This window comes from Thunnus maccoyii, chromosome 11 (assembly GCF_910596095.1).
Source record: "Thunnus maccoyii chromosome 11, fThuMac1.1, whole genome shotgun sequence".
In the NCBI taxonomy this organism is placed as follows: domain Eukaryota; kingdom Metazoa; phylum Chordata; class Actinopteri; order Scombriformes; family Scombridae; genus Thunnus; species Thunnus maccoyii.
Genome location: NC_056543.1, coordinates 28,109,460 through 28,133,192, shown reverse-complemented (window position 1 = coordinate 28,133,192; position 23,733 = coordinate 28,109,460). Strand labels below are relative to the sequence as shown.

The window sequence follows — 23,733 nt, the reverse complement described above, 5'->3', positions numbered from 1 at the left end:
ATTTGCTTTTTTCTATGTGGCCCAGTCTCTATATTGCTGCAGTAAATTTTATTAATCATGCAACATTATTTGCTCAAGCTTGCTTTGGAAGGGACTGGCAGCCCAGGAGTGGCCCCGTGTTATTAAGGTCAGAGTCTGAGGGAGATTAAAAACCTCTCTTCCCCTCCCTTTTCCTATCGACTGACCAGCTTGAGAGTGAAAAGTGAAACCTCAAATATGGTGCTGGGTTTGATGAGAAAGGCAGCGATGTTTCTCATTTGATGAATTTATTTTGCCGGCCCACCGAAAAGAAGTTTGTATCTCCATTTCATTAGTTTGAAAATTTCCAAATGCAGTCCAAGTGCAGACTGATTTAAAAGTCTGCCAGAATGGTGAAATAGTATGGTAATGTGAGACGGGTCATGAATTTACTGTTGCTTTGCAGAAATCTCTTGATGCTTAATGCTGCTCCAGGGTCAGCCACAATAACAACAACACTCAACCTGTGGGAAACACTGACGACAGGCTTCATTAAGACTCCTCAACTGTGGTTTTGACAGAGTTTGACAACATATTCTGATATACACAAGAACCCATAAATGAAATTCAGCATTAATGCATTGTACCCTCTTTCATTCACTCAAATCTTTTAATACAACTTAAAAAATAAGCTGACTTCTTCTGCCTCCATCAAGATTGCACAGTTTATTAAGAGCTGTGACCTTCACAAATGCAGTCAATTGCCTGCCCACCAGTTGCCTGCACTAGAAAAGAAGCACAATCTGCCCCGAGCCATCACTTTCCCAAAGGACAAACAGCTGACATTTGTGCACACTTATCCCTGATGTGCTACGGTCTCATACACACACACTCACAATTACAATGTACAGACACGGACAACAACAGGGCATTGAAATATTCATAAATCCCCTTAGAGCCAGAAGCTGAGAGGAAGGTCATTACTTTTGCCATTGTTTGAATTTTTTTTTTTTTTTTTTTTTTTTTTTTTTAAATCAGCATAACTCCCTCGGAAGAAGCACACAGGACGAGCTTTTGTCTTTTGGAGGTTTGGGGAGCTGGAGCGCTGAGCTGGAGTTATGTGCTGCTCTGAGTGACCTCTAGAGTCAGTTTGACTGATTTAAAGCATCCGTCCGCCCCCCTTCGTCTTTCTCATCTCCCTCCAACACACCCCATGGAGGCTTCCTATCTGGCTTAACAGAAGGCCTTTCAGAAGATGCACGAGGGTGGTGAGAATGTGACATCTGAAATGCTTCTTGCGGTAAATACATTCAGGACACTTAGGCAGAGGGTGGCAGTAAATTCACCTTGAAATCGGGACAGTAAAAGAGTCTAGATGGGCTGTTCTTATATGGGTCCCGAGCCCCGAGTTCAAACAATAATGGCTTAAGATACAGTAAGCGCAGTGTAATATATGGAACCTACATAAACACCATTCATAACAGGTACCAATTTAATGTGCTACGTGTTGCTTTGAAAGGTTTTGTAAATGTTTTTAATGTGGCAATTTATACTTAAGGTGGAAAAATAGTTGTTGTCCACCACCTTCCATTTTTATTCACTATCTCTATTACCATATTGACCTGAATATAAGACGACCCTGAATATAAGTCCTAGTCCTTGAATAAAGGACAGCCCCATTTTTTTTTAAATGTAATTTTCAGAATAAATCATTGTCTTATATTCGGGCCAATAACTAACCAGGCAGCTACATTTGGGGGAATGTTTTCTTCTGTCTAATTGTAGTTTATTTTTTCTAAATTTCTTTCACTACTGTAAACAAATGGGTACTCTGTGAACAATATGTAAAAGATAACATGCAAAGAGTTGAATTGTACTTGCTTTATGTTTAATTAAATCAAACAACAAGCTAAAAAAAGCTGTCTCTAACATTACAACTTACATTACCACCTCAACTCAGGAAAGAAAGACGATGCTCTAAAAGTTTAAATGTGCAAAGCTCACTGGAAACCACTTTGGCCGACATGTTTTGTTCAAATTCCAAATCTGTTGTATCCTTCTCTTATTAAATTAATGGAAACACCATACAAACGACATACTTTTTGTCAAAGACATCTTTGGTGAAAGAAGTCTGCATTCAGAAAAGCTGATGAAAACAACTACAAGCATATTGAAGCACATTTAATGATGTCATCAGCTGAATGCTGCATTTCTAGAGTGCTGTAATTAACAGTGACAAAGCAAAACGTAGTCAAAAAAGCCATCTTAAGAGTAGAAACTGACAAGGAACATCCTATGAATTGGTAATATTTCACAATTCAAAACATAACCTTGTCTGATGCTTTTGGGTTTGAGAACAAAACTTCTTCAAACATGTGACCTTGTACTCCATCATTCAATCCTCATCTCAATCTCAACCTTTCTTTATTATTTTCAAAAGCTGAAAAATAGGGGGGGTGGGAGGTTGGAAGTCTTTCAGAGTAGGTTTTGTTGTGCAATAAGCACGTTTTGTTTATTTAAAAAGAGGCAGAAAGTACATTTTTAGTGCAAGAAATCACAGCACTTGGAAAAGCAGGTTGAGTCATAAACCTGTTCAAAATAAAATACAGTGCCAACATACTCTTAGAACAGAACTGCTCAATAAATATTAAAATTCATGCAATTACTTATCCACTATAGTTAGAAAATTGGTGATCCAAGTCCAAGTAAGCAGATGTCTGCAGGGTACAGCTAGAATCATGCACACACACTACCTAATGCATACTGTATTATACAACAATCACTTAGCTGATGGCTTGTGTACATATTCCCTATTCTATCTGAACAATGATTGATTCAAATTTGGCCTGCTGACCACTCCTGGCACCGATGCTGATGAATGTGAAAGGTCATTGTAAAGTGTAATAGATTAAAGAATTATATTATCAAACAAAATATAATCTGTAGAAGGGTTTGCAGAGCTTTAATGTTCTTTTTCCAACACTTTTGTTCACTGGAGCAGCTGGGGGCTTGAGTCTTGCTTTAAGTCCCAAGCTGACCATACAATTTAAGTCCAAATTACTTCTCAATTGGAACTGAAAATTTGTAGAAACCAGGGGGTTGTTAAGAAGTGTGCTTTCAGTACAAAAGATCCAAAAGTGCGGCACAAAGGTCGACACAGTTATAGTTAAAGATGTCAATTAACATGATGATGTGTTGGAGATTCAATGTTTATCCACAACCCTCCTCTGCTATTTTTAAGCAGCAAAGAGTTAGCAGTCACTAACGTTGTTCATGAAGGCAAGAGAGAGCTGCATTTGCATCACAATAGTTAGTATGTGAAGACTTTAATAAGCAGCAGGACAGGTAGCAACAGAAGTGTTACGCTGCCATTAATAGAAGCTTAAAAGCAAAGGCTTGATTAAAGCTGTGACCAGAGTGGGAGAGAAAACCGCAAGTTTGCTTGTTGTTGTAATGTTGCCTGATTGCTGATATAGATTAGTGGGTGTGGAGTGGCTGAGTTGTGGTAGGAAACATTCAACACCATGATTAATACTGACATTAAAACACATTTTGGCCTCTATTAAACTTCACTCTTCTAACCAGCTGTGACTGTTTAATGCAGGTGCAAACATCAGCAGTTTCACCTACTAGTAGCTTTGTGCAAACAGGTTATGCCATTAACAGATATCTTTTTTTCATGTGTTACATTCAGTTTCTAATCCTATGTTAACTCTGAGTTATGGTGACAGCATGCTCCCACCATATACAAATTAAAGCATCCAACATATAAACATTTTTATTGGTTCCCTTAGGACCTGTAAGAACTCATTTCTAATTGCAGCTCTCCAACTTGCTCTTTGGCAACCGAATCTGAAATGCCAGATGACAGTTATTGAAAGCACAGAATGTTTTCAGTCCTGCCATCTCGCTCTTTAGAAAAAAAAAAAAAAAAAAGTAGCTTGATCTATGATGCCCTTGCATACGGGTTGCTTCGTCTTTATCTCATGCAGTACAGCACAGACGCAGTCAGGCAGACCATCCTATTAAATTCATGATATACAGACAAACACTCAGATACACAGGTAACCACAAAAGATATGAGGGAAAAATCTGTGGAAACGTATTTCCCTGTCAGTCCTGCCATCAGGGACATGCAGAGGATGTTAGAGGGGCAGGCGCCCAAATTCATAAAGGGTGATTTTTGCAAATAATATATGCCTGGAATGACTTTTGCGACATTGTTAAAGGGATATTAAAGTATTTAACAAAAACCCATGACTGAGGTTGGTTCAAACACTGCTATAATTCACATATCATAATAGTGAGGCTTGGAAGACATTATGCATTTAAGCCACAATTCTAAAAAGCAACACATGAGCTTTAGCTAAGGTGTATTAGACACTGGTTTATAAAAGATTTTAACAGTTCACATTCCTCTCACCCTCCAAAAATGACTGAAAAAAGTGCTTAAACTTAACTATTTGCCTAAATATGTGACATTTAGTAAACAGTTAACATTCATGTAAATGTGGCTGTATCACTGTCCTTATACACATATTCACCTGATGAGTAAACATAACACATAAAATACGTCTGCTTACTGTTCATATAATCATACATTAGGTGTTACTTTACTGTTTGACATTAATAACACAAACACAGTGACAACATCACTGTTGACTTAAGTTATGCAGAACAATTTGATGCTAGAAACTCAGATTAACTTTGCTAACACTGAATGCACCTCACTGGCTGCTTGTTATAGAAGGGAGGAAAACTTATATGTAGCTTGTGGGAGATAAAGATGCAAACATTTCCCACAACTTTATAACTAACTTGTGACAGTATCTATACCCGCTTTGCATGCCATGTGCGATGACAATAATAGTCCCCCAGAGCGTTAGTTCCACACCACTGAGTTCAGTCAACTACAGTCACTTTAGCTCACAGCTAACTATCAACACTAACATATAACAATATAAATTCTCTGTCAGCTACACTCAGAAACAAGATGAGGTACTGAGCATATTGTTGTGTTACGCTGGATGTGGCAGGAATAACAGGAATTTATTTATTTACTCAAAAAACACCCTTGAAAAGGATATTTTCTCTCTAGGAGGCCAAACAGGCAGGTGTTCAAGCCCCCTTTGAGGTCTATCTATACACGTAGCTACCTGTAATCTTGTTTGCTGATCAGGCAGAGAAAGGATGATCTTGGTTTCATTTCGCCTTGTATGTTGCATTAGTGCTTGAGCTACTGTAGGGTGATCCTCTGCCGGCTACACTGTCACTCCCTCTCCATCACCTGAGCTCTAGTTGGTGAAGCTCATTATGACTGTCCTATACTTAAAACAATGTACTCGGTATGCCTTCTGCATTACCCCCCCAATAAGGAAATTTGCCACTAGTTCACCAGTCAAACCCAGTTAGGCTCTTATCTTTGGCTGATAGGAATGTCCTACTCGTTCAAGCGTTTGAAGGACCATTCCGGTGATTTTGTACAATCAGTCCAGTAAGTGCTTAGATTACTGACAGCCATTTCCACATTAATGCAAGTGGTGCTGTCATTTTTAAATTACTGTTTCCTACCTTCCAGGGGCCCACTGGTTTCAGTTCACTTTAGCTCACTATCAAAATCAACTCACAGAGACTTGAAACTTGTTCAACATAGCTAATGTATCGTAATGGAACACACGTTTTATATATTGTCATTTTGGAGGCTCTACTGTAGTTTGTAGGTGCTGCTGAACAGGATGGACAAAATATTAGAAACACCTCTCATTGTATGATATCTATAAAATTATACTTATCCTGAGCGAGGTTTACTCGGAAATATACAAATTTTACAAAACAGTACCAGTCAAAAGTTTGGACACACTTTCTCATTCAAGGGAATGGGACGGTACATTACAGCCACATCATAGTGTGATCTGTCTCATCCCAAAAATGAGCTTCCTTGTAATGGAGTAAAGACACGAGTCAGCTGAGGAAGACAACTCAAGCTGTTATACTCATGTGACAAACCCTACTCAATCAACGTTCTCACAGTGGCTCCATTCAACTTCAGTGTTACATTAGGCCATGTAAGTAAGGTGTTGACTGCACTTTATGGTATTTTCTGGCAAACATTTTTGGTGTTGTTGCATTGGATTGCATTATATTCTAAGGTGTCTCAGGATCTTGAATCAAGCTGTAACAAAATTGTAAGTGAGAGAGACTAGTGAAGGAAATATGAAAAGAGCCGGGCAAGGAGTAAGGAGGTTTTTTGTTTGTTTTTTTCACAACAAGATTCTATTTGAGCAGGGATCTGAGAAAAATGCAGACAGAGAGAGAGGATTTGGTAGGGTTAGGCTAATAAATGAAGAGTTTTCTGTACAATAAAGGGAACTTTTGCCAAAACAGAGAAGTAACAGCTGCTGCAGTGGGTTTAATTAAATGTTGAACAAGAAATGGCACATAAGGATTGGGGCTACACATTTACATGTTCAACAAAAAGAAAGATATACGGGAGCAAAAAAAACAAACAATCTATGAACATAATTTTTTAAGACTTTGTGATGAATGTGAAGTTACAGGTACCTACCTTTCTAGTTCTTTATACTTATAATTTTCTCTAATGAACAAAAGGAAGAGGAACATTGTGTTTCAGTCATACAGACAGGGCTTTGTGCTAACCTTTCTCCCAGGAAATACATGTGCTCCTAAATGAAAAAATTTAGTAGCACACAAAGAAATTTAGGAGCACAGTGAAAAACGTCCAAGTAACAGAGAGTTTATTAAGCCAGTAATGGGCCGACTTCTCTGCAGTTTTTCTTTCACACTACTGGAAGTCATTACTGTGTCTTACTGTCTTTAGCCCATTGCCAGCTATCACCTGCTGCTGTTTTTGTGCTGGGCCACAGTCAAGAAGTAAATTCATTAATCAGGAACAGTCTTCATTGGGTGTTTTAAATTACAGCTGCAACTAAATTAATTCAGCTACTTTGACTTACCACTACCAGAGCACCACTACCCTCCGCCTCCTTATGGAGGTGCTGAACAGACTGGTGACGGTCAGACGGACGGCAATTGGTGACAATGAAGAAGAAATGCAAGCAAACTAACCAGCCATGAGCAGCTGCTGGCAGACTCTGCGTGTACGTGCTGGAAACACAGAGAGTCCGCTGGAGCTTTGACAGTCACTAGAAGCACATTCATGGCCGTTGTAAAAGTCTCTGTGTGGTACCTGTGCTGTAGCTGAGCTAGTGGCTCTACTACGAGGCTCTCCGGTGTGTGTGTGTGTGTGTGTGTCTGTAGGGGAATGTCAGCACGTAGCCGTAGCCCCACCGTTTATCATTTTAACGCTACCGTGGTCAGCCCTGAGTATCTTGTGACACTCTGAATATAACAGTTAGTTATCGGTGGGTCATGTGCTGTTTTTACTGCCACAGAAAAGGAATATATCTTTGGTTTATTAGCATGACGTCATCTCTCCGCTGTCTCTTATCAGACTTGCTAACACTACCAGCAGCTCTGTGTGAGAGGTACAAGCTGAGGCTACAGTTAGCAGTGTGCTGATATTTATACTTGGCAGCATTTCTTTCCTGTGAAACTAATGTACTGTTAATAAACATTGCACATTATCTGACTATTAAATACTAGCTTTTAAACGATTAGCAGCGGAGGGGGGATTATGGTACGTTGTAATCTTTACTTGCACAGTGTGCTCGTAAATTATTTTTCCGGTTTGCACATGTCTGTTGCAAAAATTCTTATATTCCAATGCGAGTGAAATACTTGCACTGTAGAGGCCTGTCAGATGATAAATTATTAAGACTGCTGAATGGGTTCTGAGTTCTTGGAATCAGTTTCACAAGATGCTGAAAAAGTTCAGGACTTCAAAAAGCTTTTTTGTACCCATGTGTTTTAAGAGATCTGCAGTTTGTCTTATTTCAATCTACACTCTACACTCTCATCTTAGCTCCTTTTGTTTCTTTATTCTTTCATGACTTTTGTTCAATTTGTGTCTGGCGTATGCAAGTCTGTCACTGAATGATCAGAAGCTGTGCTGAGAGTTTTCACCAATTATGGCTCTGAACCTTTCAATTATCTTTTTTGTTTGCTTGTGATATGGTTTATCTTAGAAGTAACACCAACACTGCCATTATGCTGCATTCACACAATGCTGGTAGAACGGGAAGAACGGGAAAACCTCTTTATACCAACTTGGAAGTGTTCACGCATCATTCCAAGATGGTAACCCTGATGTTCCAGACTTGTAACGATTTAAAACTACATACAAACAGTGTGTTGCTTCTTTGTAATTAGAATCAATTTTATTAGTATTTTATTTAGATGTTTTTGCCAACAATTGTGGCTTTGCAGACATTTTGCTACAGGTTTGTTGGCACTACTGTATTTCACTTCCAATTTCTCAGACATGGAGCTACCTGCCTTAGTAGGAGGCTGGCATCAACAGTTTTTCCCACTCAGCTACTTGTAATTATGGTGTGAACAATATGATGTGTAAGCAGATTTAGTGTAATCACACTAATCAATCACACTATGTGAATATGAGCAGTACCTAAACAGCAGAACTTTATGCACCCATTTTGTACCGTAATGGCAATAATACGTGCTCCGCCACCGGATAGATCACATATAGAAATCCACTTTCTTTAAAGATTAATATCCATAATCAGGAATACATTTAGGAGCTGGGAGCACTTCTGACATATGGAACCATACATAATGTATGGTTATACATAATGACTTCTGCAGAAGGGACGGGTTGTCAAATGTCACTTCCCCACCACACGCTACAAAAGGCTGGTTTACAAGAGGGCATCGAGCATTACACAACCAAACATGATTGCCTGACAAAAAATCATTTGTAGCTCAGCCACAATCCATGTTCAAAAGGAATTCAAAAAATAATCAACAACAACATACTGCCAAGGAATGGATAGAACATCCTCAACCTCTCCCTGTGACAGTGTCTGCTTCTTTTTCATCTTGCTCATCCTGTTAAAAAATAATATACTGTGTTGTCTGAGGATGTGAAGTACTCATTGTTCAGCACAAAATACGGCAATCGTTGCGACAACGGATGATTTTATGAACCGTGTAACGGTGGCTGGATGCGGGAGATTCCTACGAGGAGTCGGGCAAATGATGCTGACGGAGGGAGGAGCTGAGTTTGAAAGGGAGACGGAGGGCGTGAGACTGTTGCACAAAGTGAGAAAAGAGGGGGGGGTGATGGTCAGAAACATATCGATGTAAAAACAAGAAAGATGATAAGAAAATGAGCAAGTGAGAAGAAGAGACGGTTCAATACAAACATAGGAGAAACAGCAAGAGCAGGGGAAGAATTAGAAAGAGACGGAGTGAGAGGGAATGATGAAAGCTGAGCCGTGCCCTACCCCGGAGGCGATTGTGCTACAAACACACTCACACACAGTCATACAGTAAAGGCCTGGTGTGCAATCAACATACAAGGCCATCTGCCGAGCACTGTCAAGCCTCTGAAAAGAGTAAGAGAGAGAGAGAGAGAGAGAGAGAGAGAGAGAATGAGAAAGGATGCTTGAGAGAAAAAGAGTACAAGACATGGAGGAGGGGGATACTCGCTGCCATCTCTGCAGATATTCCACATCTCTATCTGAAAACCTTCACTGTCTCTTTATGGACCGATACATCTGGAAAAGCAGCGCCATTTAGATTCGCACTTAAAGAAGACTGTTTTACCCATCGATTTATCTGGGCTTTACAGCCACAGTCCATAGATCTGTAGGGAAACACACACGCACCCTCCCCGATGCCAGCCCACAAATCTATAATCGTTTGCTTTTCACTCAGCAGTCACAGCTGAGTGACTGGCGAGCCAACTCAGCAATCAGTTCTACGGCTCACAACACCTCGCTCTGCCTCCCGACGAGCTCAAGTAGGCCGCAGGACTTTGATCTAGCAGATTCTCCTCTTCTTTTCAAGTCTGCGGTGTTTCTGCACTGCAGTCACCGGTAACCATCTGTCAATCGAAGGCTGGCTGTGTCATTTTCCTCTGATAAGTCATTAATGATGTTTGAGATTCTGAAGGTGGTTGAAGTCAGGGCTGTAGCTGCTCAGACTAACTACACAGGTTGAATGACTGCTGGATTATTACATGATGAAAGGTATCTAAACAAACTTATTTTAAAATGGGAGGAAATTACTATGTGTTATTTTGTTTTTTATTTATTAGTTTGATAAAAAAAAAGGTTAGGGCCTACTCATTGGTATCTTAAACGGTATCTTTAGATTAATCAATTATATTCATACATCTTATTTAAGGTTTTGTTTGCCAAATAATCATGATTGAACACAATTTCACTACCTTGGTGATCATATACATGACATTTATGTTTAAGATATATTCAGTCTTTGTCTGTGAAGTCAGTGTTTTAAGCATTTTCCCTAAGAAGACAAAGTTAAAGAATAATCCCTTTATTATGGTTGACAAGGTCAGTAAATGATCCTCTCTTGCACAAAAGCATCTGTCCATCAACCGTCAAGTTTGATTCGCGGTTCTTTTTGTGTTCTGTGTGCCGGCATTGTGTGCACAAAGCAGATTCAATTGAGCTTTTGTTGTATTACATGGCTTCCCATTCTTAAAACGCACAATATGTAATTTCAGCTGCCAGGGGTCTCTCAATCAAAACAATAAAATAAAACGGAGTGTGATGATGGTGTGAAGTAGTGAGGGATCATGGGAGTTGTTGTCTTCATTGTTAAAACAACCGGCTTCTTCGGGTTAGGATTACTCAAGTGTTCATCGTTCAGGATGTTTTCACTGGGAGCTGAAATATCCGCAGAGGTCTCCTCCTCTCCAGAACAAACAGACCCGATGATTAAAACAGCTGAAAACACTGAATAATACAGTTTCACATAAAAAAAAAAATCTGTTTCTCTGACACTGTTTGGCTGGCACCGGACCACCGGGAGGGACTGCTAGCCGAGCTGCTGCTAACGTTTGCTTAGCTTGTTTCTCTGATAACTTAAGATACAGACATCCAATAACTGAAAATTTGGTTAAACGATACAGTCAAAAACAACCAAGATCTAAAAGTTTATCATAAAAATGTGGCTTAAAACTGAATAAAAGTCAATATATAACAGTTTCTGTCAAATAACCACAACGCCAGCGTATTATCTTGTATGCGTATACTCTTTGGTAAAGTGGGTGTGACCATTACCTTGATTAAAATGACTGATTTCTCTGGGTTTGAAAATTTTTGGAAACATTTGGGATAATGTAAGTACACAATTCAACAAAATATATAACATAAGTCTAGTTGTTCGTAGACATTTTAATGCAGAATAGTAACATATTATACCTTTAATGTATCCCTGAGACTTGTTTGGGAAACTTCTTCACGTTTGCGTGTTTACTAGATTCCAAAACATAAATAACTTATTTATATTAAGAATTCTTCATGAAAAGTAAGAAAAGGGGGAAAAGCATCACCTTCTACCATTAGATTAAAGACGCTTTTGATTTCTACATTATGGACAAATTGGCTTTCCTAACTAGTGTTTTCCAACATTATTGATGAACAAACCTTATTGAAAGTGAACTGTGCCTTTGTACCATGGCCCATTAACTGCAACAGCCGGCTTATTTCAACAGCTCTGGGCCAACAATACCTCATGATGTGACAGGTGAATTGTACTGGAACAGTTAATAGTCAAATTCAACCCATTCCTTTTCTTTTATTGCCCTAAAGCTCTCTCCATCTCCTGACAAAGGTTTAATAGCCACTAATGTCTGGGTCGCATAATTAGCAGAATAGCAAAAGAGCATAGAGCTCTGAGCTAATGGATAACGTGGAATGGGGTGGTTTTTGTGTTCTGAACAGTCAATGAAATATGTATTTGAGAGGCATAAAACTGAGGTTCATTCTATTTCTGGAAGAACAAAAGGGCCTGAGTGGTATGACTGGTCCACAGCACAGCAAAAGCACTCTGCTGGATCTCACCAATTTCCCAGAATTTCACACCCACAGCTGAACTGAAGAAGCTCAAAATTTCAGTGTCCACAGGCAACCTAACAAGCAACCAGACATTACTTCATTCACAAACCGCAGAGCAGATGAACACTTCCAAGATGTTGATCTAGAGACACGAAGGTGTAGTGAAATTAAGTTGTGATGATTTATCATGATCAACTGATCAAGCAAAATAAACCAGATTATTTTAAAAGTAACTGATTGGGATGCTTAAGAAGTACAGATGTGGACCTAATATGGGTCTTCTAATTAAGATGGAGAATTAGACATAAACATGGACATATGTACATTTTGGACTCAGCATTTATACATTTCTCCAAGTTCCGCTCACCGACAGCTCTTAACACTCAATAACTACATAGAGTTTAGAAAAGCAGAGTGGAGTTACTATCTTGTTTGACAGGATTATTTTTCACTACACAATGCATTAAAGTAATTACTGTCTTTTTGTTAAATGGTGTTATCAGTGTGTGTATTTCGTGACTGCACCACCATACATAACAGCCCTCGCGGCTAGATGAATGGAAAGTAATCGAAAATGATCATCTAAACCCCTCCGGTCATGATAACCGGAAGCATGCACACGAGTACAAACATTGATCCATCACAGTCACGAACTCTGCACTGGACCAGATTTTAAACCAAACCAAAATAACCCTAAAACAGTGTCAGACTTCATGTACAGTAATACCATAGGTCAGACAGATGGTATAATCCCATGGAAAGTAATGTTGTAACAGACTGGTTCAACAGCTGTCACGGCCCAAAACACTACTTACCGTCTACATGAAACGCAATCGATGACACAAAGATGGATGCTGATGCTCCTTCTTGGACTTGACTTTACAAAATCAAAATACAGGCTGAATGGCAGCCTCGTGGCCATGATTTTAAAAAGGGGGAGAGAAAAAAAAGCCTGTCTTGTGGTTGCAATTGTATGGCAGTGTGCTATTATGATTTCTCCTTGGAATCATGGGCAATCAGGAAAAGGGGAATGTACTGTGCTGTAGCCCATACAGCTGCTACTTTCTTGCTCATTTGGGAGTGTATGGCATTCTCTCTGAATGGTAATTATGAAGGGAACAAAAGGGGCATTTAGAGACAAAGGCGGGTTTGGAGTGAATGGGCCAGCTCCCATGCGTGGCGAGCGTTCTGATTCCAAGTGCTGCTTCAAGAGAGATGATATGAGGTAATTATGCAGGAGAACTTGCAGAGGAGGAGAAAGGAAAGGAGAGCAGCACAGAGAGGGAGATAGGCTTGGGGTTGGCTTAGTGTCTATAGAGAGCGGGACCAGATAGCACCATCTGCATTCTGCACAGGCACTGTCCGTCTGGCTCTCTGTTGCCTTAAATAAGAGCTGGCGCCGAAAACAGACAGCACGCAACAGAAATGTGTTCAGACGTATACAGTATAAGTCGAGCTTAGGGCTGGGCGAATCATTGAAAAGTTACTGAAGCAGACATGACTTTTTAAACGACCTAATTTCAGTCACATCGCTATGTTTGATTAATTCATTCACTCAGACAGGCTGCCGACTAACCCTTGAAACCCTTGAAAAATAAGTCGAATTGTTCCACCAGAAGTCTTAGGCAATATAATTATGTGTTCTAACCTGGACTGAGAAAAAAAAAAAAAGACTCAAATGAAGGAGAAACTGCAGCCGCAGGTGGATATGGATATTAAGAAATGGGCTGTTGCTGCAGTTCTGCTATACAAGCTCCTTAAGTGTGTTGCAGTGACACGAGACGCATTGAAATAACTCGCTTCGGTCCCATGAAGAGCTTCCAAGACAGCAGCATACAATCAGTTGAAGTGAATATTTACAAAAAACATATACATCCGGTCGTCTTACCTCTCGAATCTTGTCACGTTTCTCTTTGACGTCGGGCTCTACCGGCTCGCCGTCGTTGACGCCCACCACCTTGGGCATGGGGACAGGTGGCAAGGGTTTAGGGCCCACGTCCTTCTTTTTCAGGTCCTCCATAACTTTGTTCTTCTCTGTCTGAATCTCCGCCTGCAGGTCCTCACGTGACTTTCGCAGCTTCTCCTTTGCCTCCTGCAGCGCTCGCTCGTGGTCTGCCCGTATCTTGTCCCGCAGGCTCTCCTCCTCCTCCCTGTAGGAGGCAAGAAAAAAAGGCAGGAGGTAAAACTTTTTTGTCATTCATTATTCTTTGTTTGGATCCCAATTAGCTTCCATAAAGTGATAGCCGGTCTACCCGGGGTGCACATACGAAGATTTATTTAAACCGAGGCTGACGCAAAAAGAATAGAAAGACTGAGGAGGACAGGTGTGCAGTGGGGGTCTCTTTTTGAAATTAATTAAAAATGAGCAATGACTGATTCTTGGGGAAATTGATACTCCACTGTTTTAGAGATGAAACATGCCCATTTTCCCCCTGAAGGTCTATAAGGTTTTATATAATAAAATAATATTGAATTCTTATGACGTTAGTAGAAGTGGTCATCAAATCTGCAGGTTTAGCAGCCTCAGCGATAAACAGCAGCAGAAAACCAGACCCACCTCAGATTCAGATCATTATGGTGAAGACAAAACCATCAGTCTCTACTGGGAATCCCCCCCCACCTCTCCCCCACCCCCACTACTCTGCAGTTACAGCAGCTCCAGGAAATAGGGCAGGTGTAGATGAACACCATGAGGAGGCAAGCAGTGCCAGAAAGAGAAGGAAACATTATCTGCGGTTTCACATGGTGGTACGAGCCCCAGGGTGTTGACACAACTCTACCCCATGAGGATGTGGGTCAGTAATGAAAAACAAACACAGCGGGATGCTGAAGCAAAGGTGACAGGAGGACGATGACATTGTACTGCTCTTCTGCGGTCACTGAAGGAGGAGAAATTGAAAAATAATCTTTGAATCTTGCCTGGCCATTATGTAGGGTTAGACGCATACGAGTGCAGCCAAATAATACACAGTGACAGCTGTGATCAAAGCTGGAGAATGGCAGCTTGCTGTAGGGCAGGAGGTGGAAAATACAACACCCTGTGTGTCTGTTACATGAAAACACAAACATCAGGTGTCAAATCCTTTGTGCTTCAGCTGGGTAATACTGACTGTATATCCCACTAATTATCATCACATGTATAGTTCACACTCTGTGTATTAATTATATTCAGTGTGGGAGGAAGATATGAATTCAAAACATGGCTTTTTACTTTGTGAAAGAAAGACTATTGGACATTTGAAATATTAATGTAGGTCTTTGCTTTGAGCTGTGGAACATTCAGCTTTGTTTAAGCTTTAAATACGTTTTAAATCAACATGTGAATAATTTTTGAATGTTTGTGTTGACCCATTTGTGTCTTTTACTAGGCTACATGCTAAATCCCCAAACATCAACATAATGCAAATCAACTTGGGAAGCAGGAAACCAGCAAAAAAAAAAAAAAAGAGAGAAAACAAAAACAGAGGAAAAAATTCCCTTGACACATGAGTCAGTGATGTGTTCACAGACCCTGCTAGATTACCTAATACATCTACATGCGAGTTTGTGCCACTGTTCGCCTCGTTTAAATGTGTTAGCTGTTGGTAGTAAACATGCTAACAAATAAGAGACCCTAGAGATGTATAGTATGATATGAGACTGATTGGCCAGTCACTGGTCATGACCGGTCAGCTGAAAACCGGCCGATTTTGTTCACCAGCCGATCGATCGGTGCACCTCTATGAGACATCTTGAGATTAACCGTGTCATCAGAGTGCACATGGGTCTGTTTGTTAATGACCTTCCGAACCCAGGAAACGTGGGAGGAACTGACGGCCTGCTGTGATCCGTGTGGACTCAGCTGCAGGCCTCCACAGAGCAACACAGCTCTACATCTCCGAGAAAATGAGAAAACAGTACTGAGAATGATGCGTGTACGTGTGTGTGTGTACATTAGCCTGCATGTTTATCTGTATTAAAACAGACTAATGGATAAACGATCTTGAGATCTCATTTTAAAAGCAGCCCTACAAGAGTTTGAGTTAGTATAAATATTATCAATACCTGCAATAAATAACTGCCAGATGGGAAAGATGTCATGTTAACTCTGATGTACCTATTAATGGCTTTGAGATATGACTCTTGTGTTACACCTGGCATTAAAATGCTTCCTTGTTTATACAATTTTGCATTCACTGTGATCAGATCTCGATATGCAAATTAGCTAGGTGGACTTCTAAACAAACATGATGTGTCCCAGGTCAAGAAAAGACCTGCTATGAATGGATGTCATTCATGGGGCTTCGTTTAGCTAGCAGGAAGAGGCGGAGCTAGGTGACTTTTCAACTTTTTCTCATGAATGTGGTCAAGCTGTAAGGATTACATTTACACCTGGCTGAGATCCAATCACAATGCAAGCCTGACAAACTGATCTGATCATCTTCCAATCACAATGTGTTCTGAGTGCATCTTGCATTGACGTAAGTTTTTCCATATCCAGATCACACATCCAGATACAGACCACATTTTAATGCCAGGTTAAATGGCGTATCTGTCCTCTTCCAACAAGCTTACATTTCTGATGTGCTTGTAATTGGAACCACGGCTGTATTTATCTATTAACCCCTACACATGATGTTCTCATCATCCTGCTTTCAGCCTGGGAGGAATCTTGTTTTCTTCAGATTTTTTCCTGCACAGCGGCACTATGACGTCAGGATTTATATATCTTTTCCCTCAGCTCAGGTGTTTAACATGTGCACATGTGCATCTATACACAGTGTGTGACTAAGACTACTGCTGATCAGGAAAAGGTGGGCGCGAGAGGCAGAGTGAGGTGTGAGTCATCCTACATTAAAGCAGATGTCTTTATTGAGGATCAGGATGATAACACTAAAAGGTACAACCTGAGCCAGCTTCACAAAGAGGGGAGTCATTTCCACACCCTCCAGGGCTCTCTGAAGAGGAACCCTGATACGCCTTGCCACCAACTGGAACCTAGTGCTGGTTCTGGGCTGGTGCTGGTTTGCAGTTGGTTCAACTAGCAAACCTTCTAAGAACCAGATTGCTTTTCCACAGGCTAGAGAGCCAAGTCGTTACATAACTGTCCACACCTCCGGTTTTCTAGCAACGCTAACGTCAACTTAAGCACTTCACACTCCAACATAGTAGGTGGCGGTAATGCACCTTAGCGCTGGTTGCCTCCTGTAATAAAACGGAAAAAAGAAGAAGAACTCTAAGCACAACAACACTGGTGGACTACATCATAGCTTTACTCTCTCTTTATAGATGCTTTGCAGTTTGGCTGTGTTTGAATCAACTGAGAGTAAAGGTTTTCATGCATGCAAGCAATTGTGAGATGACGGTAAGGATCTTATGGCACGGATCTTATGTACAATGAAAGTGGAACAGACAAGCAGAGGAGATTTAGTAACTTTGACGACATCTAAAGCTGTATTCATTTCACCAACAAAAACTAAGATGACTCTAGATGTTCACCGCTGAAATATCACTATGTTATCCAACATTTTAGTTTTTCTTCTTAAGCTAAACCCAGATAGTGAACATTGTATAAGTGAACAAGTGAGTGAATCTGGCTTCTGAATGCTCTGCAGTAATACTAAATCAAAATCAAGTACCAAAAGTTAACACTGGTTGCTGGTGCATAATGAGTCACAAAACTATGGAACAGGTGCACATGAGGAAGAATAAGAATATAACAGACTGAAAGTAAAGTTGCAAAAAGAACAAGAAGAGAAACAGAGGCAGTAGAGCTAAAAACTGGATAAAAAAAAATGTATACAGGAGAGATGACCCCGGCACAAAAAAGGAAAAATATGCAGAAGAATAACAAGGAAATAGAATATGACAGAAAGAAATGAGATAAAGGACCGAGACTTAGACACAAAGCCGATGAGACGGAGAAATGAGTGTGCGAGACGAGCGGTAAAGAGACAGACATTTTATACTAATTATCCTTCACACAACACAATGCATCCATTTTATAATTCTATCATGACGCTGAATGTGGGGCCAACAGAGACCAAAATAAACAGCTTCAGAGTTACGCAACATCGCCCTGGAAACAACTCATAAATATTCATACAGCAACTCAGCATGTCTGACTTTAATTGATAGGAACATATTTTACAACACCGAGATGGTCATTACCGTGTGTATGCATGTGTCAGTGAATGTATGCATCTGTAACATTACCTCAAATGTGTTATATTTGTTTATGTGGTGATTGTATGTGTGTGTGTGTTGCATTTCCCAGTCTGTGTTACAGCCTGAGTGTGAGCATGTGTGCAATACATCTTTTGAACGCATCTTGTGAACACGTATTTGTGTGTTCTATTTCCAGGTCTTTAATGAGGTTTCTGAGTGCCAGTGACTGCAGTCTTACAATTTGTGCGTGTGGTGTGTCTGTCTCAGTGTGTTTGTGTGTTTGTGTGTGTGTGTGTGTGTGTGTCTACACCCATGGGGAGGGAGGTCACACCTCCTCTGTATGCCGTCGTCTGTGCCTCTGTGAGTGAAAAGCGCCCTCAGCAACATGCATTTAAATGTGATATTTAGATGGCGCCGATGGTAGATGACTGGCTAATGTCTGCATGTGCGTTCGTGTGTGTGTGTGTGTGTGTGTGTGTGTGTGTGTGTGATCCGAGGGAGCGTTACAAAAGAAAATGAGGAGTTTAAGCAGACACCATCAGCTCTAATGGGTTCTGATTCTGCTGCGTATTTTGTGTATGTATACATGGAAAATCAGCACATTGTCACGGAAAACACCGTCATACAAATTACACAAATGTGCGGGTTTCAAAACAGTGCACACCAGCAATTCTGGTGAGAATTAATTCCCACACAAACATGCAGTAGCCTCCTGCAGCCTCTCCTCTCTCCCTCTACAAGCCCCTCCTCAGTCTTTTATCTCACGTCACTCTTTTCTCTTCCTCCGAGCCATTATCAGACTCGCTCAGCATTGCTGGTGATTCCCTTACAGTCTCATATAATGTCAAACATGCAATTAAGAGCACATCAACAGCTGCCTGACTCAATTACCTTGGAAAGATGACAATGGGCTGAACCACTGCGCGCCCAGGTGACCACGCCGTGCCTCGCCTACTCTTTTGGCTTTCTTACATCTTTCTATGTCAACCATCCTACATCCCCAAAACTTAACTGAAACACCTCCCTGATTAGTTTTTTTCCAGTCACGTCCCGCCTCCGCTAATCACTTCCTCAATCTATCTTCCTGCCTGTTCCTGGAATTTCTTCTTCAGGAGCGTCATGAAATCTGCTGCTCAGCAAAGGCTGGCCCTTTCCATGGCAACCGGAGAGAAGCAGCAGTTGGACGACAGCATTGTGGGGTATCTTAGAGAGGGTTTTTTTTTTTTAAGCTGTGGAAACACAAAACTCTGGGGGTAGCAGCACAGGCTAGATGCCATGTAACCATGGCAACAAACAGACATACGCGCATAGAGGTCGTAGACAGCAAGTGAAGTCTTAATTACTTAATTTACTCATTACGCTGGGCTGAATGCACAGTATCTGATTGTAGTGGTACTCCAACCGCAGGAGGAAATACAAACATAAAGGCTGCCTTTCAGACAAGGTCTGAGTTAGCAGGCACAGTGTAGGACTCACACAGAGCATTTCAACCTAATCAGTTATTACCTTGGCAACAGACAGATTGTGCACAGAAAATATTAATTTTTTTTGTAATTGTGTGGGGTTGAAGTGCAACGTATGAACACAATAGAGCCACACACGTTCAATATCCATCTACGGATCAGTATCATAGCTGACCCAGGCAGTTATCAATACACAGTGAAATGTGCCAAAGAACTGTATGGATCGTATCGGCTAAAATAAACCCAATCAAAAGCAGATACCACATTTACTGTAATCTACAGTTCTCAGCCTGCTAGTGTCGCATAGCTGCTCTCCTTTTTCACAGCCTGCAGTGCGACTATTTCACCACATATACACGGGTGAAAATTAAGGACACACTGAGTTCTGACACCTGGATTGTCAGAATACATTTGCTAATTTCCGGCTAACAAAATCAGTTATCAAGTCTTTTATCACTCTTCCTTCCTTCTTATGAAAAGTGTTGCCGGCAGCTGTCGCTAATTAATGTTAATTCTGTGAGTGACTACAAAACTACAACTCAGCCAAAGAGTATTTGTGAGGGTGGAACCTCCACTCAGTAACGCTACTGTGCAATTGCAAATGGACTGAGTCTTCTTATGGTTCTCACAACACCAACAGAGTGATACGTCTTCTCTCTAGCTGATCATGTCAGGTCAATTTCAGGAGTCACGTTCTCCCAGTTACATTTACATTCATATCATATCTACAATTTAAACTTATCAACTTAATAGTTTTGAACCAGGACCTTCAGCATTGCAAGAAGTGTGAAAAATAATGTGTGCCAAATTTAGTAGTTATTTCAATGTCCAGTACAGTATCAGCGGATACCCAATATTAAAGGACTCAGATCAGGATCTGGTCCAAAAAAAACTTGATCTGGACAACCCTATCATCCCTCGTTCACATACTGCTGCACTGATAAACCCGCCTGCACTGCAGAGATGACAAAAACTCTCTCAACTGAAACGCCATCGTCTCCTAGCCTCATTGCTACTTCAAGTGACAGTGACTCACTTTACACTCTGAGCAAAGCATGTTCAACCCACATTGAACCTCGTGAAACCGCTGTCACAGGGTTCATCTCTGGTCGTCACCCTTCACAGGGTCTGGACTCTGCTAAAAACAGAATTACATGATGTAAAATAAGTAGAGAATAAGTAGAAAAAATAGAAAAAAAGAGTGGAAGAAGCAGTTGAAGAGTCTTGATATGATCCAGGAGTTGTAAGGCTCCCTCTCAAACCTTCAGCCTTGGATGTGAAAGCAGCAGAGCACAAAAGCAAAGCACAGCGGTCTGTGTCGGTGCAACACGTTTATACTTTTCTATCAACCGTGTCCCTATTTCCATTACAGTCGGGTTGACAGGTATATCATTCTGAGACAAGATAGGTTTGTAAAACCTTGCAGCCTGTTTATGCTTTTATTCTCTGTTCTGTAGACAATGATGCAATTTGAAAAAGCATGTTTTGACTGGCAATGCAAGATTCATTTTGGGACTCCCAGACTTTTAAGGGGCTGCTCTACAAACCATGACATTGCTTAGCTGACTCACAGGCGGGGGAAAAAATTAGCATCAGCCACCAGCCAAATGCTGGTACAACATGCAAGTGGCTGGCAGGTTTGCTTCACTCACCAGCCAAAAAAACAATGGACTATTGAGTGGCTGGTAAAATGTGAACGTTTCTTAGCCATTTAGCCGGTGGGGAAAAAAAGCTAATTTTGCACCCCGCTCACAGGCACTACCTGGTGGTAGTGGCAACATAAAAATTCCTACAAAGATAAGAAATTGAAGACCTTTACACTGAAAGGAACAAACATGGGATGTGTTAAACCAGACAAATCACAATGCAAGTCTTACAGCATTTAAAGAAAGATCTACCTTTGTATTAATAGAAAATTATAATCAAAATTTATGAAGAAAAAATTGATCTGTCACATATATAGAACAATCTATTAAATGTAAATTATGCCTCTTGGTGTTTCCCATTAATTAGCTAGACCATGGAGGCCTGCCACAGTCTAATTTGTCCCGCCACAGTTTCATAATGAACCAGAAATATTTTTACACTTCTCATAATAACATGAATGATCTCTAACGTTGTGTTTTGTTTCAACAAAGCTGACTGGGAATCCACGTAGGAAGCGAGACGTGACTTACATCCGTCTGTCAGCAGCAGCTCCTGGGGAGCTGAGAGGACAACAGCTGGCTAAACTGTCTTCAGCAGGCTGACTGACAGCAGAAATTTACTCAACCCAAAACGTTTGTCATGTCGGCTCCATCAAACTGTTTACAAAGGCACAAAGTTCTTCATAGATCTAGCCTCTTAATTTTGCTCTCAAAGTGTACCAGACTGATGCGTTTGACTTTAAGATGTACATTTTAATCCACCCACCACAGTCTCACAATATCCTGTGGGAAACACTCCTCTGAATATATCCAACTACAGCAGACTGTGTCATTACAACCCTGTTACAGTCATTCTTATTCTCGCTCTTCAGCTGCACCTTCTCCTCCAGTTGCTTGTGATATTTTCTCCCCTGTTCAACCCCTCTCACAAGGCGATCATGAGCAACAAGCCTTGTATAAAATGTATCCCATTTTAGGGATATGTTTCCTTTTCATTCAGAATATATTGGAGATAGTTGTCTTGCAATATATCACACATTAACTTAGTTATACTGTCATTATCACAGGCAACATATTATGGTAGTTTGAGTTGCCCAATGATTCACATACTGAATTTCCATACTAAAATGAAAACTTTTTCTATTAGTAGTAAACAGTACACACCTTTCACACAACAGCTCACCTTGATTCTGCTGTTGTTGGTGGTGGTGGGTGCAAAATACTTTCAAAACAGGTAATTAGCTGATGAAGTCAATGAGTGGGTGACATTAACAGGCCCTCTGAAAACAATATTAACTAGTATACAACAGATATTTTTACACATGTCCTCTATCAGGCCATAATGACCTGTCAAAACACAAGCCTTACTGAAAAACATGGAATAACGTAATGTGCCTGGAGGATCAGTCTGATAAATAATTTAATAAAGTCAATGAACTGCCTAACTGTCATTGAGGTGTTCATGTCCTTGACAAACCCATGAAAAACTAAATCAACCGCTGATTTCCTCTGAGTCATCATGGGCTTCACAGTTGCAGCTCACTCCTTTACGCATCAGTCGTTTTTGAGCAAAGGTAGATTGGATATAGTGCCAGCTGCACACAAGAGTCATATATACTCTTGAAAGGAGAATACATGAATACAATCTAGTGGTGCAGACGGACATCTTAAAATTGCTGAGAGGTGTTCTGCGGGCTAATTAGTGTCCACTTCTCAGCAGATGGAAATTAGTATGGGGCAAACAGTGCAAATATGTCGCATGCTAAATGAAGGTTAAAAAAATCCCTGATTTTAGAGATCTGCAGCCTAGAACCATTTGCCTAAGGCTACATTACAATATCTGTTCTCAATGTAAAACATAACAGATAAACTACTCCCATCCAATTAGATAACCTGTCAAGAAAATAAAGTAATCTGAAATTTGAAACTTATCATTATTAACATCATGTATGACACAGAAAAGCTCCACATCCTCAAATTTGAGGGGTTGCAACCAGCAAGTATGTGGCATTTCTGCTTTAAAATTGACTAAAATGATTATTTCATTATCAAAATAGTTGCTGATTAATTTTCTGTTGATTGACTAATCGATATATCGACTAATCGTTGCAGCTCTAACTGTCCCATCAGCTGCTAGAAGTAACACAGTTTCAGAACTGCTGTTAAACAGTTAGGTAGCACTAATGACTGTTTTTACATTCCATTGATCAAGCTTTTTAAAAATCATTTGGAAGATCCTTTTCTGAGGTTCCTCCCTGGAAACGGAGGGCCCTCCCTCCAACCTCTGTCCAGTTAATTCACAACTAACTAATATGTCTTATCCTTTTTATGCTATCCCTCCCACTATCTGCCGTGAAGGTGTAACATTAGTCCTAGATTTTAAAAATGTGCAGTTAGCAGGAGCTTGCAAAAAAACAAAATCAGGTTAGACTTTTACAGAAGTAATTGTAATGTTAAGTGACAATAGCATGAAGGTAGGCGTAAGTGTGTCAACAAACAAGTCATTTTCTTGGCTGTACACTCTTTAACCTCTTCCATTCCCCAAGGACCCCA

At 40.5% G+C, this 23,733-nt stretch overlaps 1 protein-coding gene across 5 annotated transcripts in view; it reads right to left on the bottom strand.

Moving 5' to 3' along the window:
* man1a2 (mannosidase, alpha, class 1A, member 2) overlaps nt 1-23,733 on the bottom strand; it is a 147,094-nt gene that overhangs the window by 96,378 nt on the left and 26,983 nt on the right. For all 5 annotated transcript variants that reach the window (XM_042425694.1, XM_042425692.1, XM_042425690.1 and 2 more), the window contains one exon: nt 13,813-14,074. In XM_042425694.1, the coding sequence (XP_042281628.1) occupies nt 13,813-14,074 (262 nt within the window). The remainder of the gene's footprint in view (nt 1-13,812; nt 14,075-23,733) is intronic.